This window comes from Salmo trutta, chromosome 17 (assembly GCF_901001165.1).
Source record: "Salmo trutta chromosome 17, fSalTru1.1, whole genome shotgun sequence".
Lineage (NCBI taxonomy): Eukaryota > Metazoa > Chordata > Actinopteri > Salmoniformes > Salmonidae > Salmo > Salmo trutta.
Genome location: NC_042973.1, coordinates 26121789 through 26142337, shown reverse-complemented (window position 1 = coordinate 26142337; position 20549 = coordinate 26121789). Strand labels below are relative to the sequence as shown.

General features: G+C 46.1%; 1 protein-coding gene across 1 annotated transcript; it reads right to left on the bottom strand.

The window, feature by feature from the left end:
• Positions 1-20336, bottom strand: LOC115151947 (heat shock factor protein 1). The gene is made up of 13 exons (XM_029696318.1): positions 20199-20336; positions 18878-18986; positions 18402-18529; positions 18191-18315; positions 17521-17596; positions 17260-17327; positions 14695-14794; positions 14380-14495; positions 11295-11486; positions 10715-10823; positions 10457-10522; positions 10044-10148; positions 1-2829 (listed from the first exon to the last, which is right to left on the bottom strand). The coding sequence occupies exons 1-12, from the start codon at positions 20322-20324 to the stop codon at positions 10089-10091; spliced, it is 1275 nt and encodes a 424-aa protein (XP_029552178.1). The 5' UTR covers positions 20325-20336; the 3' UTR covers positions 1-2829; positions 10044-10088.
• Positions 20337-20549: the final 213 nt, after the last annotated feature.

Sequence of the window (20549 nt, the reverse complement as noted above, 5' to 3'; positions counted from 1 at the left end):
CGCATTATGACCATGGGTTTATTTTTGTTACAGCAGATGATTCCTCAAAAAAACAAACATGTTGATGAGTCTGCAATCCTGACAACCATTATGTATATTTCAAACATCCCATCTTTACCAGTGCAAATGAATAAAAAATAATATATACAATAGCAATTGAATGAAAGTATCACTCCTAGCAAATCAGAGAAACACTCATATTTCAGTAATAAAGAAAACACTGATAAAAAATTATTCTAAATGAATACTGCTAAATCTAGTACAATGATCATTCTTAGTGCAATTTCATTTATACGCCACCATATATTTTCCTCTTGTAGTTATAGCTACAGATGTCACTTACCATGATGCAGCCTTTATACACTTACTTTCTACATTCCAATGGTCATTGATGTATTGCACCCTTGTGAATTCTCACAACTGTAATATTGCACAGTATAGTATTATCAGTTCAAAAGGAAGATTGGCAAGACCTGGGCTGTTTCCCATGTGGATGTGTCCTCCACAGTCAAAGGAAGTGAATTGATGTTTCTTCAGATTCTAATGGATTCCAAGAAATCCCATATTATCTGCGGAGCATGTCAGCAGCTGCCTCCAACGAACACAGCTCAGTTTTCAGTCACATCTTTTTACAATGTTTTGAAAACCACTAAAATTGTGGTGTGACAACAGCTGTTAGGCGGCCAGGTATACTGATCTTTTTATTTTTTTAGCATTTGGGTAATGTGTGAAGTTCACACATTGGTAGACAGTTCTTGATGCAGGTGACATTTTAAAGCAACTTGTGTCTCCCATTGATGTGTCCGACCAGTTTGATGTCTAACAAAATCATATGAACCTGCTCAGATCATTGAGAAAGAGGGTGGGGGTTATTGCACCCATCTCCTACATCATCATTCCATGTCCGCACCCTCTGGAGTTTGTATAAAACCGATATAATCCCAATATGGGATTTGACCTGTCTCTGAAACAAATGGAGGCTCTAGAGAGGCTCTTTGTCTGTCCTGAAATCAAACCTTACTTTCCCCCTAACCACCACTAAAATCAATGGTAGGACAGAATGTTTATCTATAATAAATCATCTTATAGTAGTCAGAAAAGTTGAAAAGAGGGTTGTGGTAGAAAGCTAGATGGATGGAAGAATAAAGACACTTAAATAGATGGACACGGATTTAGTGACACTAGAACATCTCTCTTTCCTCCCTGTTTAGCGAGTCTACATGTTGATCTTATCCTCTCTGTTTAGCGAGTCTACATGTTGATCTTATCCTCTCTGTTTAGCGAGTCTACATGTTGATCTTATCCTCTCTGTTTAGCGAGTCTACATGTTGATCTTATCCTCTCTGTTTAGCGAGTCTACATGTTGATCTTATCCTCTCTGTTTAGCGAGTCTACATGTTGATCTTATCCTCTCTGTTTAGCGAGTCTACATGTTGATCTTATCCTCTCTGTTAAGCGAGTCTACATGTTGATCTTATCCTCTCTGTTTAGCGAGTCTACATGTTGATCTTATCCTCTCTGTTTAGCGAGTCTACATGTTGATCTTATCCTCTCTGTTTAGCGAGTCTACATGTTGATCTTATCCTCTCTGTTTAGCGAGTCTACATGTTGATCTTATCCTCTCTGTTTAGCGAGTCTACATGTTGATCTTATCCTCTCTGTTTAGCGAGTCTACATGTTGATCTTATCCTCTCTGTTTAGCGAGTCTACATGTTGATCTTATCCTCTCTGTTTAGCGAGTCTACATGTTGATCTTATCCTCTCTGTTTAGCGAGTCTACATGTTGATCTTATCCTCTCTGTTTAGCGAGTCTACATGTTGATCTTATTCTCTCTGTTTAGCGAGTTCAGATGAAGTTGGGTCATCTACCTATTGTTATCATTTTACTAATGTATGCATTATATTATATACAGCCTAGTAGTCATCATAGACAACTTGATGAAAATCAAAGTTACTCTTGTACACAGGAAAAGCACTGAGTGTTTCAAGAGAAATATATAGATTGTGATTAAGAATAAATACTGATACAAATTGTGCAAAAAAGCAATGTATGGTGTCTTCATTGTTTTTTCAAATGGGAAGTCTATCATCAAATATTTCCTAGACTTCTCACATTAAAACATACAGAAGAGAAGTAACACTATTTCTGTTATCTTGTCAATATCATTTTTAAATACAAATATAGTATTTGCCATGAGAATATTTTTATCCAACCAAATATGCTATTTAGGAAAATAATCAGCTCCACAAGCAGAAACTCTCACACAGAGACTAAAGTGCTTACAAACCAGGGCCACCGTGGTATGATTTAACTTTTCATACTACCGCTGGCATGATGGCAGAGAATATTGGAACTTCGTAATAGTGCCATTTATACTCCAAACTCCACTTTTGTACTCGGAATTGATCCTTGAAATGTCAACTGGTCGGTTGGTCTTTCATGAATTGAGATCCCTCAGTCAGGCTCTCTGACTGTAGATCAGTCCAGCTTTAGGAGAGAAGCCATTGCTTATGTTAGGATGTCCTGTGGGTCAGCCTTTGAAGTGACAACTGCCAGGGTCCCCACCAGTAAAACGGTTGAACATCAGTGAAAGAAGTCTGAATAATTCCAAATAGATTCAACTCTGGTTCTCTGAAAAGCTATACAGTGCTTCTGAAGAAAACTCCCCAGAACGGACATCCTAGTGGATGGAAGATAGGCCCACAGAGCTCTGAGTGACAAGAATCCCTCCTGCTCTGCTCACATTGGGTCAGGTAGGCTGGATCTAAGACATGACGACAGGGGATGGAACAAATCTGAGAGCCTTGAGGAATGTCTTGTTTTCTGGCCTGAAAAGGACATGCAAAAGAAAGAAAAGTCAATATTTGCTGTTATTGTTACACACGAACTGAGCAGTCCATAGAATCGTCATTCAACTATGCACAAATCCAGTAAGAGATATGGCTGTGTGTATTTGTATTTTTTAAGGATCCCCATCAGTAGTTGCCAAGGCAGCAGCTACTCTTTCTGGGGTCCAGCAACATTAAGGCAGTTGTATACCATTTAAAATATTGCATGACATTACATTTCATAATACTTTTCACAACACATTTAGTGTGTTCCCTCAGGCCACTACTCTACTATCACATACCTACAATACAAAATCCATGTCTACGTGTGTGTAGTGTGCGTGTCTTATCATGTGAATGTGTGTCTGTGCTTTTGTGTGTATCTCTTCACAGTCCCCACTGAACCATAAGGTGTATTTTTATCATTTTTTTAAATCAGATTCTACTGCCTGCATCTGTTACCTGATGTGGAATAGAGTTCCATGTAGCCATGGCTCTATGTAGTACTGTGGGCCTGTTCTTGACTTGAGGATTGAAGAGACCTTCAGTGGCATGTCTTGTGGGGTATGGATGGGTGTCCGAGCTGTGTGCTAGTAGTTTAAACAGACACCTCGCTGCATTCATGTCACAACATCCACAGAAGGTGGCGCCTCTCCTCGGTCGAGCGGCGCTCGGCGGTCGTCGTCGCCGGCCTACTAGCTGCCACCGATCTGTGTTTCAGTGTCTGTTAGTTTTGTCTGTTTTGTGATTGCACCTGTTTTGTGTTTGTCATTAGTGGGGGGGTATTTAGTCTGTCTGTGTTTAGCTAGGATTCGTGCGGGATTGTTCTTTGTTACGTGTGGTGTTACTTTATTGTATAGGCATTAGGGTTGCCGGGCTGCTCCCCGTCTGCCTTTTGAGCGGAGCTTCGTTTAAGTCATTTTTGACTGTTATGCTCTCAGCCATATATGGATCTTGCCATTGGATTATTAAATTAAGTTTGTTCCAACGGACCTCAGTCTCCTGCGCTTGACTCACTCCTTAAACGGTTCATTCCGCTCGTGACAGAATCCCGCACCACTTATGGAGTCAGCAGGGACAGAAACATTTTCAATGGAGGAACAAGTCTCCCAACATGCCCGCCTCCTCCAGCGACTGGGCACGGCCATGGACCAGGTGCTGACCCGATTGGAGAGCTGGGAGCGAGTCGCTCCATCACCCCCACCAGGACCAAGTCATCACCCTGCGCCCCTACCGAGTCCAACCGAACCCAGTACAAGCGGGATACGGATCATGGCTCCCAGGGAGTTCGATGGGACGGCCGCTGGGTGCAAGGGGTTTTTGCTCCAGTTGGACCTGTACCTGGCGACCGTCCGGCCCTCTCCCTCCGATGAAGAGAGGGTGAGCGTCCTCGTCTCGTGCCTCACGGGTAGAGCCCTGGAATGGGCCAACGCCGTCTGGGAGGGCCCAGACTCAGCGAAGGACAACTACCCAGAGTTCGCTCGCCGCTTCCGGGCGGTATTTGATCATCCCCCGGAGGGCAAGGCGGCGGGCGAGCGATTATTTCATCTGAGGCAGGAGACGAGGAGTGCTCAGGACTTTGCTCTGGAGTTCCGGACTCTAGCCGTCGGATCGGGGTGGAATGAGCGGGCCCTGATTGACCACTGCAGGTGTAGTCTACGTGAGGACGTCCGCCGGGAGCTGGCTTGCCGGGACCATACCACCACTCTGGACCAGTTGATTGATTTGTCCATCAGGCTGGACAACCTGCTGGCTGCCCGGGGACGTTCCGATCGGGGCCTATTCATTCCACCTCCCATCCCTCCTGCTCCAACGCCCATGGAGCTTGGAGGGACTGCTGCTAGGAGGACCGGAGGGGGGGGCCTCTCCTGCACCCACTGTGACCGTAGAGGACACACTGCGGGCCGGTGCTGGAGAGGTTCTCCCGGGAATTCAGATGGCAGGCGGAGCACCCCATCGACCCCCCAGGTGAGTCAGCACCAGCCACACCCAGAGCCCCCTGTCGACCACATGTATGTCTCTGTTTTCTTCCCTGAGTTTTCCCCTCACTCTCAGTATAAGGCACTAGTCGATTCAGGCGCAGCTGGGAGTTTTATGGACCGAAGTGTTGCTGATAAGTTAGGGATTCCCCTGGTTAAACTGGACCAACCCTTCTCCGTGCACGCTTTAGATAGTCGACCACTAGGGTCTGGCCAAGTGAGGGAGGTAACAGTGCCACTGGTCATGGTAACGCAGGGGGGTCATGAGGAACGTATCAGCCTGTTTCTTATTGATTCCCCGGCATTTCCGGTGGTGCTGGGACTTCCCTGGCTAGCCTCTCACAATCCTCAGATTTCATGGGGGCAGAGGGCTCTTAAGGGATGGTCGAGGGAGTGCTCAGGTAGGTGTATAGGAGTTTCCATCGGTGCAACCACGGTGGAGAGTCCAGACCAAGTCTCCACTGTACACATCCCCTCTGAATATGCCGATTTGGCTATCGCCTTCAGTAAAACGAAGGCGACTCAATTACCACCCCATTGACAGGGGGATTGTGTGATAAACCTCCAGGCTGGCGCGGCCCTTCCTAAAAGTCACCTGTATCCTCTGTCGCAGGAGGAGACAGTGGCTATGGAGACATACGTCACTGAATCCTTGAGACAGGGATACATTCGGCCATCTAAATCACCCGTCTCCTCGAGTTTCTTTTTTGTGAAGAAGAAGGGGGAGGCCTGCGCCCGTGCATTGATTATAGAGGTCTAAATTCTATCACAGTGGGGTTCAGTTACCCACTACCTCTCATTGCTACGGCCGTGGAGTCATTTCACGGGGCGCGCTTTTTCACCAAACTAGATCTCAGGAGCGCGTATAACCTGGTGCGTATCCGAGATGGAGACGAGTGGAAGACCGCATTTAGTACCACATCTGGCCATTATGAGTACCTCGTCATGCCGTATGGGTTAAAGAATGCTCCTGCCGTCTTCCAATCCTTTGTGGACGAGGTTCTCAGGGACATGCTCGGGCAGGGGGTGGTGGTGTACATCGATGACATCCTGATCTACTCCGCCACTCGCGCCGCGCATGTGGCTCTGGTGCGTAAAGTGCTTGGGCGGCTGCTGGAGCATGACCTATACGTCAAGGCTGAGAAATGTGAGTTCTTCCAACAAGCCGTTTCTTTTCTGGGATATCGCATTTCCACCACAGGGGTGGTGATGGAAGATGACCGCGTTACGGCTGTGCGTAATTGGCCGACCCCTACCACTGTAAAGGAGGTGCAGCGGTTCTTGGGGTTCGCCAATTATTACCGGAGGTTTATCCGGGGTTTTGGCCAGGTGGCAGCTCCCATTACCTCACTGATGAAGGGGGGTCTGGTGCAATTGCGGTGGTCGGCAGAGGCGGACAGAGCCTTCCGTCGTCTGAAGGTTCTGTTTACCAATGCTCCGGTGCTGGCGCATCCGGATCCCTCTTTGCCATTCATAGTGGAGGTGGACGCGTCCGAGGCTGGTGTGGGAGCTGTGCTTTCGCAGCGTTCGGGCGCTCCTCCGAAGCTCCGCCCCTGCGCATTCTTTTCTAAGAAGCTGAGCCCGGCGGAGCGCAACTATGATGTGGGGGACAGGGAGTTGTTAGCTGTGGTCAAGGCTTTGACAGTGTGGAGACATTGGCTTGAGGGGGCACGTCACCCTTTTCTCATCTGGACCGACCACCGTAACCTGGAGTACATCCGGGCAGCGAGGAGACTTAATCCTCGTCAAGCCAGGTGGGCCATGTTCTTTATGAGGTTTCAGTTCACCCTTTCGTACATTCCGGGTTCTCGGAACCGGAAGGCCGACGCACTGTCACGTCTCTACGACACCGAGGAGCGGACCATCGATCCCACTCCCATACTCCCTGCTTCCTGTCTGGTGGCACCGGTGGTGTGGGAGGTGGATGTGGACATCGAGCGGGCGGGTCGGTTCGAACCCACTCCACCTCAATGTCCCGTGGGTCGGAAGTTCGTTCCGCTGGGTGTTCGCGATCGCTTGATCCGATGGGCCCACACTCTACCCTCCTCGGGTCACCCTGGGGTGGAACGGACAGTGCGAGGCCTGAGGGGGAAGTACTGGTGGCCCACCTTGGTAGAGGATGTAAGACACTATGTCTCTTCCTGTTCGGTGTGCGCCCAGTGCAAGGCTCCTAGGCAGAAATTACAGCCCCTCCCCGTTCCACAGCGACCATGGTCTCACCTCTCGGTGGATTTCCTTACGGATCTCCCGCCATCTCAGGGAAATACTACGATCCTGGTTGTTGTGGATCGGTTCTCGAAGTCCTGCCGTCTGCTTCCGTTGCCCGGTCTTCCTACGGCCCTACAGACCGCGGAGGCCCTATTCACCCACGTCTTCCGGCACTACGGGGTGCCCGAGGACATCGTATCTGATCGGGGTCCCCAGTTCACGTCCAGGGTGTGGAAGTCGTTTATGGAGAGGCTGGGGGTCTCGGTCAGCCTGACCTCGGGTTTCCACCCCGAGAGTAATGGGCAGGTAGAGCGCATTAACCAGGATGTGGGCAGGTTTCTGCGGTCATATTGCCAGGACCGGCCAGGGGAGTGGGCGCAGTTCGTACCCTGGGCCGAGATGGCCCAGAACTCTCAGCGCCACTCCTCTACTAACCTGTCACCCTTCCAGGTCGTGTTGGGGTATCAGCCGGTCCTGGTGCCATGGCAACAGAGCCAGACAGAGGCTCCTGCGGTGGAGGAATGGGTCCAGCGCTCTAGGGAGACCTGGAATGCGGTCCAGGAGTGTATAAAGAAGGCTGGAGAACGACACAAGGAGAGCGCTGACCGCCACCGCAGTGAGGCCCCGGTGTTCAACCCAGGGGATAGAGTCTGGCTCTCGACCCGGAACCTGCCCCTCCGCCTGCCCTGCTGGAAGCTGGGTCCGCGATTTGTGGGGCCATTCAAAGTCCTGAGGAGAATAAACGAGGTGTGTTATAGGTTACAACTTCCTACATATTACCGTATTAACCCCTCGTTTCATGTGTCTCTCCTCAGGCCGGTGGTAGCTGGTCCGCTGCAGGACGCTGAGGTGCGGGAGGTCCCCCCGCCCTCCCTGGACATTGGAGGGGCCCCGGCGTACACAGTCCGGGCCATCTTGGACTCCCGACGTCGGGTGGGGGGCCTACAGTACCTCGTGGACTGGGAGGGGTACGGTCCGGAGGAGAGGTGCTGGGTCCCGGCGAGGGACATTCTGGATCCAGCCATGTTGCGGAATTTCCACAACCTCCGCCCGGATCGCCCAGCGCCTCGCCCTCCGGGTCGTCCCCGAGGCCGGTGTCGGCGCGCTGCGGGACCCGCGCGTCAGGGGAGGGGTACTGTCACAACATCCACAGAAGGTGGCGCCTCTCCTCGGTCGAGCGGCGCTCGGCGGTCGTCGTCGCCGGCCTACTAGCTGCCACCGATCTGTGTTTCAGTGTCTGTTAGTTTTGTCTGTTTTGTGATTGCACCTGTTTTGTGTTTGTCATTAGTGGGGGGTATTTAGTCTGTCTGTGTTTAGCTAGGATTCGTGCGGGATTGTTCTTTGTCACGTGTGGTGTTACTTTATTGTATAGGCATTAGGGTTGCCGGGCTGCGCCCCGTCTGCCTTTTGAGCGGAGCTTCGTTTAAGTCATTTTTGACTGTTATGCTCTCAGCCATATATGGATCTTGCCATTGGATTATTAAATTAAGTTTGTTCCAACGGACCTCAGTCTCCTGCGCTTGACTCACTCCTTAAACGGTTCATTCCGCTCGTGACAATTCAGCATATCAACACTTCTTACAAAACAAGTAGTGATGAAGTCAATCTCTCCTCCACTTTGAGCCATGAGAGATTAACATAGATATTATTAATGTTATCTCGCCGTGTACATTTAAGGGCCAGCCGTGCTGCCCTGTTCTGAGCCAATTGTAATTTCCCGAGGTCCCTCTTTGTGGCACCTGACCTCACTACTGAACAGTAGTCCAGGTGTGATAAAACTAGAGCCTGTAGGATCTGCCTTGTTGATAGTGTTGTTAAAATGGCAGAGCAGCTCTGTATTATGGACAGACTTCTCCTCATCTTAGCTACTGATGTATCAACATGTGTTGACCATGACAGTTTACAATCCAGGGTTACTCCAAGCAGTTTAGTCACCTCAGCTTGCTCAATTTCCACATTATTCATTACAAGATTTAGTTGAGGTTTAGGATTTAGTGAAAGATTTGTCCCAAATACAATGCTTTTAGTTTTGGAAATATTTAGGACTAACTTATTCCTTGGCACTCATTCTGAAAATAACTGCAGGTCTTTGTTAATTGTTGCAGTGATTTCAGTCGCTGTAGTAGCTGACGTGTATAGTGTTGAGTCATCTGCATATATAGACACACTAGCTTTACTTTATTGGCATGCCATTAGTAAAGACTGAAAAAAGTAAGGGGACTAGACAGCTGCCCTGGGGAATGTTGGAGAGGCTTCCAATAAAGAAAACCCTCCGTGTTCTGTTAGACAGGCAACTCTTTATCCACAATATAACAGGAGGTGTAAAGCCATAACACATACGTTTTTCCAGCAGCAGACTATGATCGATAATGTCAAAAGCCTCACTGAAGTCTAACAAAATAGCTCCCACAATCTTTTTATCATCAATTTCTCTCAGCTAATCATCAGTCATTTGTGTAAGTGCCGTGCTTGTTGAATGTCCTTCCATATAAGCGTGCTGAAACTCTGTTGTCGATTTGTTTACAGTAAAATATCATTATATCTGGTAAAATAAAATCTAAAAGTTTACTAAGGGTTGGTAACAGGCTGATTGGTCAGCTATTTGAGCCAGTAAAGGGGGCTTTACTATTCTTTTGTAACGGAATTACACACACTTTCTAGTAGGCTTAAATGGACTATATGGCAAATAGGAGTGGCAATATCGTCCGCTATTATCATCAGTAATTTTCCATCCAAGTTGTCAGACCTCGGTGGCATATCATTGTTCATAGACAACAATCATTTTTCGACATCTTCCACACTCACTTTAAGGAATTCAAAATGACAATGTTTGTCTTTCATAATTTGATCAGTTATACATGGATGTGTAGTGTCAGCATTTGTTGCTGGCATGTCATCCCTAAGTTTACTAATCTTGCCAATGAAAAAATCCTTAAAGTAATTGGCAATATTAGTGGGTTTTGTGATGAATGAGCCATCTGATTAAATGAATGATGTAGCTGAGTGTGTGCCATATATATACTTTACCTGCCTTTGTCAGGACAAGCATGTGCCAGCGGATCTGTCAAGACATCACTGTTCCTCACAACCAGCGTTGGGGTAAGCCTCTGCCTCCTGGCTCTGAAACATGTACTGGAACACAGCAACACAGAGTGGGATACACCTGAAGATAACACTGACCAGTACTTTCAATCACCTGCAGAGATGCTACCTGCATAGCACACACTGATTCATCTACCCAAGAAGTAAGAAGGCATATTGTTGACACATTTTTCGACCATTACCTGTCCTTGTCTGACTAAAGCCATAGAAATGTATGGCTGACAAGTAACTGACAACTTGCGCTGACTGTACTGGCGGGTTGATTTCCCTTAATATAACTAGACTTTAAGACAATATATGCAGAGCTAATTCAAACACCATAAACACCTTCCACTCACTGATTTCAGGTTGGAATCCATATCGGTAAAGTTCCACTCACTCAAGGGCAGGTTGAAACTGAATAGCTGTAAAGACAGCACAGCATCATATCAATCTGAGCTGCTGTGATCACTGTCTGACTCACTCCTACCTAGTCAAGAGAAACTTCAAATGGGAGGCATTATATCTGTTCCTGCAGTCATTTTGTGTCCCATGCCTTTGTGACACAGTCCTGGAACAAACTCTGTGTCTGCCAAGTTTTGGAGGGTATTACTCACATCCATGACAGCAGTGGTGGGCTCCACACTCTGCTGGTGGGTCCTCAGGAGAAGCTGCAGGTCCTCCAGACTCATGTCCACATTCTCTTCAGCATCAGGTACCTCTGGCCTACAACACACATCACATCATATCACACTACTAGGGCTTCACTGGAAAACAATACATTCATATGTAATAATAAAAAACGAGGTAAAACGTATTATTGAGCTTGGAAAACTGATGGACATGTTTGTTTGTTTGTTCGTGTGTGTGTCTCTACCTCTCCAGAGCAGGTCTCTTGTTCGTGTGTGTGTCTCTACCTCTCCAGAGCAGGTCTCTTGTTCGTGTGTGTGTCTCTACCTCTCCAGAGCAGGTCTCTTGTTCGTGTGTGTGTCTCTACCTCTCCAGAGCAGGTCTCTTGTTTGTGTGTGTGTCTCTACCTCTCCAGAGCAAGTCTCTTGTTCGTGTGTGTGTCTCTACCTCTCCAGAGCAGGTCTCTTGTTTGTGTGTGTGTCTCTACCTCTCCAGAGCAGGTCTCTTGTTTGTGTGTGTGTCTCTACCTCTCCAGAGCAGGTCTCTTGTTCGTGTGTGTGTCTCTACCTCTCCAGAGCAGGTCTCTTGAGCCTCCTGTCTGCTCCAGACCCTCGGCCCTCCAGGACGGATTGTACCATGGCAACAGGGAGGACGGGGGGTTCAGAACACACCTCACAAGAGCCCAGTGGGACCCCCTCCCCCCGGCCTCGCACCCCTGGGCTCACTGGCTCCTCTTTGATCAGCATCATACACTTATCCCTGTGTGGGGACAGAAACACAGCAGTCTTATCTGTTTTTATTTATTTGATTTATTTCACCTTTATTTAACCAGGTAGGCTAGTTGAGAACAAGTTCTCATTTACAACTGCGACCTGGCCAAGATAAAGCACAGCAGTTCGACACATTCAACAACACAGAGTTACACATGGAATAAACAAACATACAGTCAATAATACAGTAGAAAAAAGAAAAATCTATATACAGTGAGTGCAAATGAGGTAAGATAAGGGAGGTAAGGCAATAAATAGGCCATGGTGGCGAAGTAACTACAATATAGCAATTAGACACTGGAATGGTAGATGTGCAGAAGATGAATGTGCAAGTAGAGATACTGGGGTGCAAAGGAGCAAGATAAATAAATAAATACAGTATACGGGGGACCAGTACAAAGAAGAAATGTATGCATTCACTACTGTAAGTCGCTCTGGATAAGAGCGTCTGCTAAATGACTCAAATGTAAATGTAGTATGGGGATGAGGTAGTTGGATGGGCTGTTTACATATGGGCTATGTACAGGTGCAGTGATCTGTGAGCTGCTCCGACAGCTGGTGCTTAAAGCTAGTGAGGGAGATATGGGTCTCCAGCTTCAGTGATTTTTGCAGTTCGTTCCAGTCATTGGCAGCAGAGAACTGGAAGGAAAGTTGGCCAAAAGAGGAATTGGCTTTGGGGGTGACCAGTGAAATATACCTGCTGGAGCACATGCTACGGGTGGGTGCTGCTATGGTGACCAGTGAGCTGAGATAAGGTGGGGCTTTACCTAGCAGAGACTTGTAGATGACCTGGAGCCAGTGGGTTTGGCGACGAGTATGAAGCGATGGCCAGCCAACGAGAGCGTACAGGTCGCAGTGGTGGGTAATATATGGGGCTTTGGGGACAAAACGGATGGCACTGTGATAGACTACATCCAATTTGTTGAGTAGAGTGTTGGAGGCTATTTTATAGATGAGATCGCCGAAGTCGAGGATCGGTAGGATGGTCAGTTTTACGAGGGTATGTTTGGCAGCATGAGTGATGGATGCTTTGTTGCGAAATAGGAAGCTGATTCTAGATTTAATTTTGGATTGCTTAATGTGAATCTGGAAGGAGAGTTTACAGTCTAGCCAGACACCTAGGTATTTGTAGTTGTCCACATATTCTAAGTCAGAACTGTCCAGAGTAGTGATGCTGGACGGGTGGGCAGGTGCGGTTGAAGAGCATGCATTTAGTTTTACTTGCATTTAAGAGCAGTTGGAGGCCACGGAAGGAGTGTTGTATGGCATTGAAGGTCGTCTGGAGGTTAGTTAACACAGTGTCCAAAGAAGGGCCAGAGGTATACAGAATGTTGTCGTCTGCGTAGAGGTGGATCAGAGAATCACCAGCAGCGAGAGTGACATCATTGATGTATACAGAGAAGAGAGTCGGCCCAAGAATTGAACCCTGTGGCACCCCATAGAGACTGCAAGAGATCCAGACAACAGGCCCTCCGATTTGACACACTGAACTCTATCAGAGAAGTAGTTGGTGAACCAGGCGAGGCAATCATTTGAGAAACCAAGGCTGTTGAGTCTGCCAATGTGGTGATTGACAGAGTCGAATGCCTTGGCCAGGTCGATGAATACAGCTGCACAGTAATGTCTCTTATCGATGGAGGTTATGATATTGTTAAGGACCTTGAGCGTGGCTGAGGTGCACCCATGACCAGCTCTGAAACCAGATTGCATAGCTGAGAAGGTACGGTGGGATTCGAAATGGTCGGTAATCTGTTCTGTTTGTCGACTTGGCTTTCGAAAGACCTTAGAAAGGCAGTGTAGGATAGATATAGGTCTGTAGAAATTTGGGTCTAGAGTGTCTCCCCCTTTGAAGAGGGGGATGACCGCGGCAGCTTTCCAATCTTTGGGAGTCTCAGACGATATGAAAGAGAGGTTGAACAGGCTAGTAATAGGGGTTGCAACAATTTTGGCAGATCATTTTAAAAAGAGAGTGTCCAGATTGTCTAGCCCTGCTGATTTGTAGGGGTCCAGGTTTTGCGGTTCTTTAAGAACATCAGCTATCTGGATTTGGTTGAAGGAGAAATGGGCGAGGCTTGGGCGAGTTACTGCGGGTAGTGCATGGCTGTTGACCGCGGTAGGGGTAGCCAGGTGGAAAGCATGGCCAGCCGTAGAAAAATGCTTATTGGAATTCTCAATTATAGTGGATTTATCGGTGGTGACAGTGTTTCCTAGCCTCAGTGCAGTGGGCAGCCTGGAGGAGGTGCTCTTATTTTCCATGGACTTTACAGTGTCCCAGAACGTTTTTGAGTTTGTGCTACAGGATGCAAATTTCTGCTTGAAAAAGCTAGCCTTAGCTTTCCTAACTGCCTGTGTATATTGGTTCCTAACTTCCCTGAAAAGTTGCATATCACGGGGGCTATTTGATGCTAATGCAGAACGCCACAGGATGTTTTTGTGCTGGTCAAGGGCAGTCAGGTCTGGAGAGAACCAAGGGCTATATCTGTTCCTGGTTCTAAATGTTTTGAAAGGGGCATGCCTATTTAAGATGGTGAGGAAGGCACTTTTAAAGAACAACCAGGCATCCTCTACTTACGGGATGAGGTCAATATCCTTCCAGGATACCTGGGCCAGGATGATTAGGAAGGCCTGCTCACTAAAGTGTTTTAGGGAGCGTTTGATAGTGATGAGGGGTGGTCGTTTGACCGCAGACCCGTTACAAATGCAGGCAATGAGGCAATGATCGCTGAGATCTTGGTTGAAAACAGCAGAGGTTTATATCAGTCCTGCTGAAAAAGGCTTCTCAACAACAGATTTCTTCCAATCTCGACTACATACTGGATGTTGCTGCTTTGGAAGCCACTACAGGATAAAATGTGTCTTTGCTTTTGTTCTTTGACACTTACCTTGTCTCCTCTGTTTGCATTTGCATATTGCTGGGTTGTGACATTTCAGTAACATCTGATATGATTGGTCCTCCTGTCATTGCACTATTGGAGCAAGAGGCTGTTTCTGTGGATGGCTGTGGAGAAGGAACAGTAAAATAGTTTAATTAAAGGTTTGTGAAGCTCATAGCCTGACAGACACTATACAGTTAAAAATATAACATTTGTTTATATGATAGTCATGATGTCCCAATGCTGGAAACTATAAACACAGTACAACTAGCACCATTCTTTGTAAAAAATAGTGTAATGGTGAAAGGTAGAGTGGGTTCATACCGACTGGATATAGAACGGTTCATGCAGGGGCTCCATTTGGTTGTTATGGCTGAACTTGGAGGCTGGGGGCGTGGTTGAGCCATCGTCCAACATCAGGGGACTAGGAGGGCCAAGCATCACCATGATGGGGAATATAGAGAAATCAATAGTGAATCAATGGAAGTACTCTCTTCTCTTCTGCAATGAAATGCCTTGGAACTGTTAACTCATTATTTATAGACCGAGAGCCATAGACAGCTGTGTCTGCATAGCCTTACTGGATGAGAGCCGAGGATAAGGGGAAATAACTGGAACCCTTCTGATGGATTGGAAGGGTGAGTCGAGAAAGCAGTGGTAGTTTTGAGAAACTACATTTTTAATAATGCTACGCTTGTATCGAACATGTAGGCCTTAAAACACTGAAAAACCCACTTGCTTTTTGACAACTGAGAAAAGTTATGAATTACATTATGTCATTGACTTTCTGATCATTTTATTTTATTCATCTTATATCAACCACTGCTGTTTCTATTTTGCAAAGGCAGTGTGCACATAACGTAATATCTCGATCAGTAATATATCTAAAAAGGTGCTCTCTAGAACCTAAAAGGTTTCTTCGGCTGTCCCCACAGGAGAACCCTTTGAAGAACCCTTTTTGGTTCTGAGTAGAACCCTTTTGGTTCCAGGTAGAACTCTTTTGGGTTCCATGTAGAACCCTTTCCAAACCTGGAACCAAAAAGGGTTATCCTATGGCAATGGTCATCAAACTTTTCTGAGTCAAGATCACTTTCTGAGTCATAATGCATGCCGAGATCTACCGCTCTGATTTTTTATTAACATGACTTAAAAAATGTAAGCCTATGTAACAATAACCAATTAAAAACAGTACTGTAGCAATGAGGTTTGTGCAGTAAGCTATAGGCCCAATACATTATCAAAGCATACTGGCTTTGCTTGAATTTACCTGCTAATGCATTGTTGTTCGGGACATTTAAAAAATATATATATTTCAAAATTTGAGGTAGGCTATATGATCACAACGGTAATAGATCCATTGTATTACTTGTGAGGCACAGCTGAGTGAGTATACATTTAAATAATTAGCTTTTTATTTTACTGGGCTGATGGTGCCTGCATCTGATGGTCAGTCTTAGCGAAGGGAGAGCGCAGCAGACTGAGGGTCCACCTCTCAATATCCCTCTGCTCTCCCTTTACTCCACCAACACTGACCAAAAAGGGACACCGTCTTCCAGCTGATGGCGAAACTCGAGTCGCAACGCATTATTTCTGCCTCGTGCACAAATTCATGTTGTTACTCATATAAACAGAGAAAGTGAAATATTCCTCGATATTAAAAGACCCAAGCCGCTAATAATAATAACAACGCAAGCCTATCGATACACTTTCCTACTTATTCATTACTGCTGCACTGCTTGTTGTAGCGCTGAGTGGAAATAGGAAGAACGCGCATTTTATGGCTTATAAAAGTGTTGAATACAAAGTGTTGACAGTGCTGAGTAAGAACATAGACATGAACTCAGTCATAAAAACAGCAGCTCTTTGCTGTATTCGTTGACAGTCTCTCTCTAGTCATGGTTTTGAAATCTCAAAGTATCAATTTTGCTGAAGCTTTCTTTTATGCCTGCTACGTCACTGCAGACTCGGTCATCGGAGCAATCTGATTGGCCAGCTTTGGCTTAGTGCACTTGATTTCCTCTCCAGGCCCACCGGGAACGCAGAGTTTGTAACTTCAGGCACATAAAATGGCAACAGTTCGCCTATCCGGCGCGCAGGACAGCTGAATTGGCTGCACCTACCACCAACAGCCCGAGACTAATAAAAAAAATATGAACACAAGGCTTTATCGTTGGGTTTTTACAGAAATGTTTGGTGATCGACTAGAAATGATCGACCGGTTGGTGACCACGGACAGCATTTTTTTCTAAGAGTGTTCCATTACTAACCACCAACAGTGGGGCACAATGACAGCATAAATTGCATTATAGATCCCAGCTATGGCACAGTGTTATGAATGTTATTGGAAACGGTATAAACAGATCTGAGAAATGTCCAGTTAAAGTGATGTCAGTTCTAAATCTTTTGGCGGTATGGATGTGACAGATGAAATTAGGGAAAATATGAGTGTTTTATGTCACTGTCCCTTGTTCTTTGACTTTGACCGATTTGTTCACACGGGTCACAGAAGCTGATGGTGCATTTCCCATAGAGGGTAGAGGGTCATGCGCCCTGGTTCAGTGGGGTGGTGTGGGTGTGAGAGGATGGGAGGGATGGGTGAGTGATTGTGTGTGTGTGAGGGGCTTAGGGCTCAGTAGGTCTGATTCAGCATTCAGCTCCATTCATCCAAGCTGGGATTGTGTTGCGCGTCAGCTGACCACATACAGCTGAGTTGGCCATTCCCACTGCTGTGTTTGTGTGTTTGTGTTACTATTGTCGATTTGTTAGTATGGTGTGTTAACGAGTGTATGTACATACAAGTGTGTATGTGTTTTTGAGTGCATGTATTGTGAATCTTAGCCTTTTTGTTTGTGTGTGTGCACGCACAACAAAGCGAGGCAGTGTACTCACAGCTTTCTCTTCATTCCTACAGTGCTTGTTGTGTTTGACTGCATCTGGCTGAAAAGGAACTGAATCAGCTATAAAGGAGCAAAAAACAGAGAATGATTCAGCACCAAAGTAACACACTCTGACTCCCCATTCTCTCTCTCTTTTCCTCTTTCTCTAATACACACACACACACGCACGCACGCACGCACGCACGCACACACACACACACACACACACACACACACACACACAGTATAGTCATGTTAACTGAGAATTTCTCACCTTGTTCATGACTTTCTGCTGCTGGGTGTGGTTCTGTCTCAGTGAGACCACCTCTCTCCACAGCACCTCATTCTGCCTGGAGGAGTAAGACAGACCACTGTGACATTCACCCGTTTACTATCACCCCTTCACTCACCACCCCACACGTCCCACATGTGTGTGATCTATATGTGTGATTACTGGGCGATGCTCTGATTTCAGCCTGTTCACCCTGATGTGTCCTATCTGAGGGCTCAGCCAGATGTCACCACCACTGATTCCACTGATTCCAGATCAGATAGAGACACGTAACAAGACCACCTGTTCTGCTACCTGACACATGCACCACCTGACCAGCACACCTGATACTATTATAGGGCTCAACAGTCAGGTGAGCAGCTGAATGTTCTCTTAAACCAATGTAGACAATAGACCAAACCATTGGAACATATAATGAGGCCAGGGACAATGCGTGGGCTACTGAGGATGGACTATGAGTCTGTTACATACAGTATGGCTTAGTATGGTTAGTAATACGTTTTGTCCCAGTTCAGTGGCCTTTAACCACATTTTTTTATAGCATTAAACCAACTACAGTACTGATTATAGTAATTGTATTAATTTAGCAGGTGTCAAAAATTGTTGTTATTATTATGATTGATGCCATGTATCAGCACATATTGCTACTTACTGTTTCATGTCTTGCATCTGACACTCCATGTTCTCTTGTTGGCTGCGCAGTACCTGCACTTCATACAGCAGCTTACTCAAGTCCTCCTGCCGTACTTTAGTCTCTTCACTCTTCACAATGGAGACCTAAACACACAGACGAACAGACACAGAGGTCTCACTATGTGTACTTTGTTGGTGTGTGTGTGTTTTATTTCCTAGGTTTCTCTCACCTTCCTCTTGATGTGCTCCAGCAGGTGTTCGTGGCCTTGCAGGAAGTAGAGGTGCTGAAACTCTGTGTCGTCTCTCTCTGGCTTCACCAGACCACTCTGCTCTATGTTCACCACCTTCCTGAAGCCATCTGTACATCAGTCCAGAGGTTAGCGGCACACAGCAACACACACACACACACACACACACACACACACACACACACACACACACACACACACACACACACACACACACACACACACACACACACACACACACACACACACACAGCAACACACAAACACACATGCACACACACACACACACATACCTCAAGAGGCACAAACACACATCCAGGGGCACAAACACTCAAATACATAAATGAATGCATAGCCTACCTACACATAAGCAATACAAAAGTCACTCCTACACAATTGACTTCTAAATACTGCTAAATATCTGACAGGGTATTTCTCTATTCTCTAGAGGTACTCACACATGTTGAGCTGACGGACAAAGCTGGCCATGTTGTTATGTTTGAAGTATTTTGGCAGCACCTCTTTGGCAAACCTGCCCTGGTCGAACACATGGAAGCTGGTCCCAGTCTGAGGGACATAACCAAAATAGGGGTTTGTGTTTAAGTTCTATGAAATACTGGTTAGACATTGACTACCTCAATTCAACATTCAGGGCCAGTTTCCCAGACAAGTTAAAGGGACCAAAAGGCAGTTTCAATGGAGATTCTTCATTGAGCATGCTTTTTAGTCCAGGACTAGGCTGTCCAGGAAACCAGCCCAATGTCAAAAACATATAATGCTCAGTCCTATAAATCCTGTGAAGGTTGATCAAGTAGGAAGTGTATTTTTTGCTTTATACCAATAAGTCCATATAACATCTGTTCTGAGAAATGTGTATATCCTAGTTAATTTCTTACAGGCTAACTGGATTAAAACGGAACAGGGGAAGCTTAGCCACTTACATAAAAAAAATATATATATTCTAAGTTCTAAGAATTCTAAGTGCTAAAATGAAGGTTGAGGGAAAAAATGATGTACCAGCAAACTGTACCCACACCTCTGAGACACTAAATCAATGCCAAGCTTATGGACTTTTGTCACTTCATCATAGTCCAATAGCACATTCTTTAAGTGTTAAATAGGTAGGCTACATGATTTAGAAAATGTTGTATGTCAATATTTCTATCCCCATATGTGTCCAGTCAGCAAAAATCAGTTAATGAACATGATGAAGTCATGATTCTCTCAAAGATGGTTACTCACTTACATTTTGAGGACTCTGTAAGCCAGATTGTGGAGTCTTGGGCATAACAGTAACACAAACAGGTACAAAGATAAAGATGTCAGGGATTGCTTAGTGTGTGGTCTCATTCACCACTCCTTACACTGTGAAGATGTGTGATACAATACTGATATGATCGATACTAATCATACTTTTTGACGATACCCTTAGTTTATAAAGGGAACAACACTGGAAGACATTTACTCGGTTACCCTCCAGATCTATCGAATGCTGCCGATGAATGCAAGGCACATGTTTGGGTTAACCAAAGGTTTAAACACATCCACGTTTCAGTCAACCCGAGTATAAACAGTCATGATATCCAATTAATTTGATAGTCAAACATAGAACTATGAGTAATAGACAAGTACTATCTTGCCACTGCACCTAACCATTACTTATCTTCTCATTCTTGTAATTTTTATCAAACACATTAAATATATTGAACTGTATGAAAGACCTCTGACTCTCTTTAACCAACTTAACTAATCAGAAGAGTCAGTGCTTCAGGTACTCACAGCACTCCAGCAGATGAGGTGGTTGGTGTCCGGGTCCTCGACCAGGGTCCACAGTTTGGTGAGGAAGGCAGGCACATTACTGGCATAACCTCCATCCACACCAATAGAGCCAGGAGATTCCTGCATGGCTGCACTTCAGTTGGAGCAAGGCGGTGTTATTAAGAATATGTGTAAGAGTGTGTATGTGCACAGGTCCTACTCCATCTCTGAGCTGCTTTGCTGCTGACTCTCTCTGGACCAGTCATTCAGCCATATCAGGCCCTGTCATCCCTACAGGCCATCGTCAGCACAAACCTGCCCCTGCAGCGTCACCATAGCCCTCCAACACAACAAAAGACCCCACTGGAAAAC

Bases quoted from the DNA above. Each gene is read 5' to 3' on its own strand.
- LOC115151947 (XM_029696318.1), bottom strand. From the start codon at position 20,324: ATGCAGGAATCTCCTGGCTCTATTGGTGTGGATGGAGGTTATGCCAGT. The intron at 17,597-18,190 runs GTAAGTAGCAAT...TTACTCCTCCAG, and splicing joins CAGATGCAAGACATGAAACA to GCAGAATGAGGTGCTGTGGA. The intron at 10,149-10,456 runs GTGAGTGGAAGG...GCTGTGTTCCAG, and splicing joins TGGATTCCAACCTGAAATCA to TACATGTTTCAGAGCCAGGA.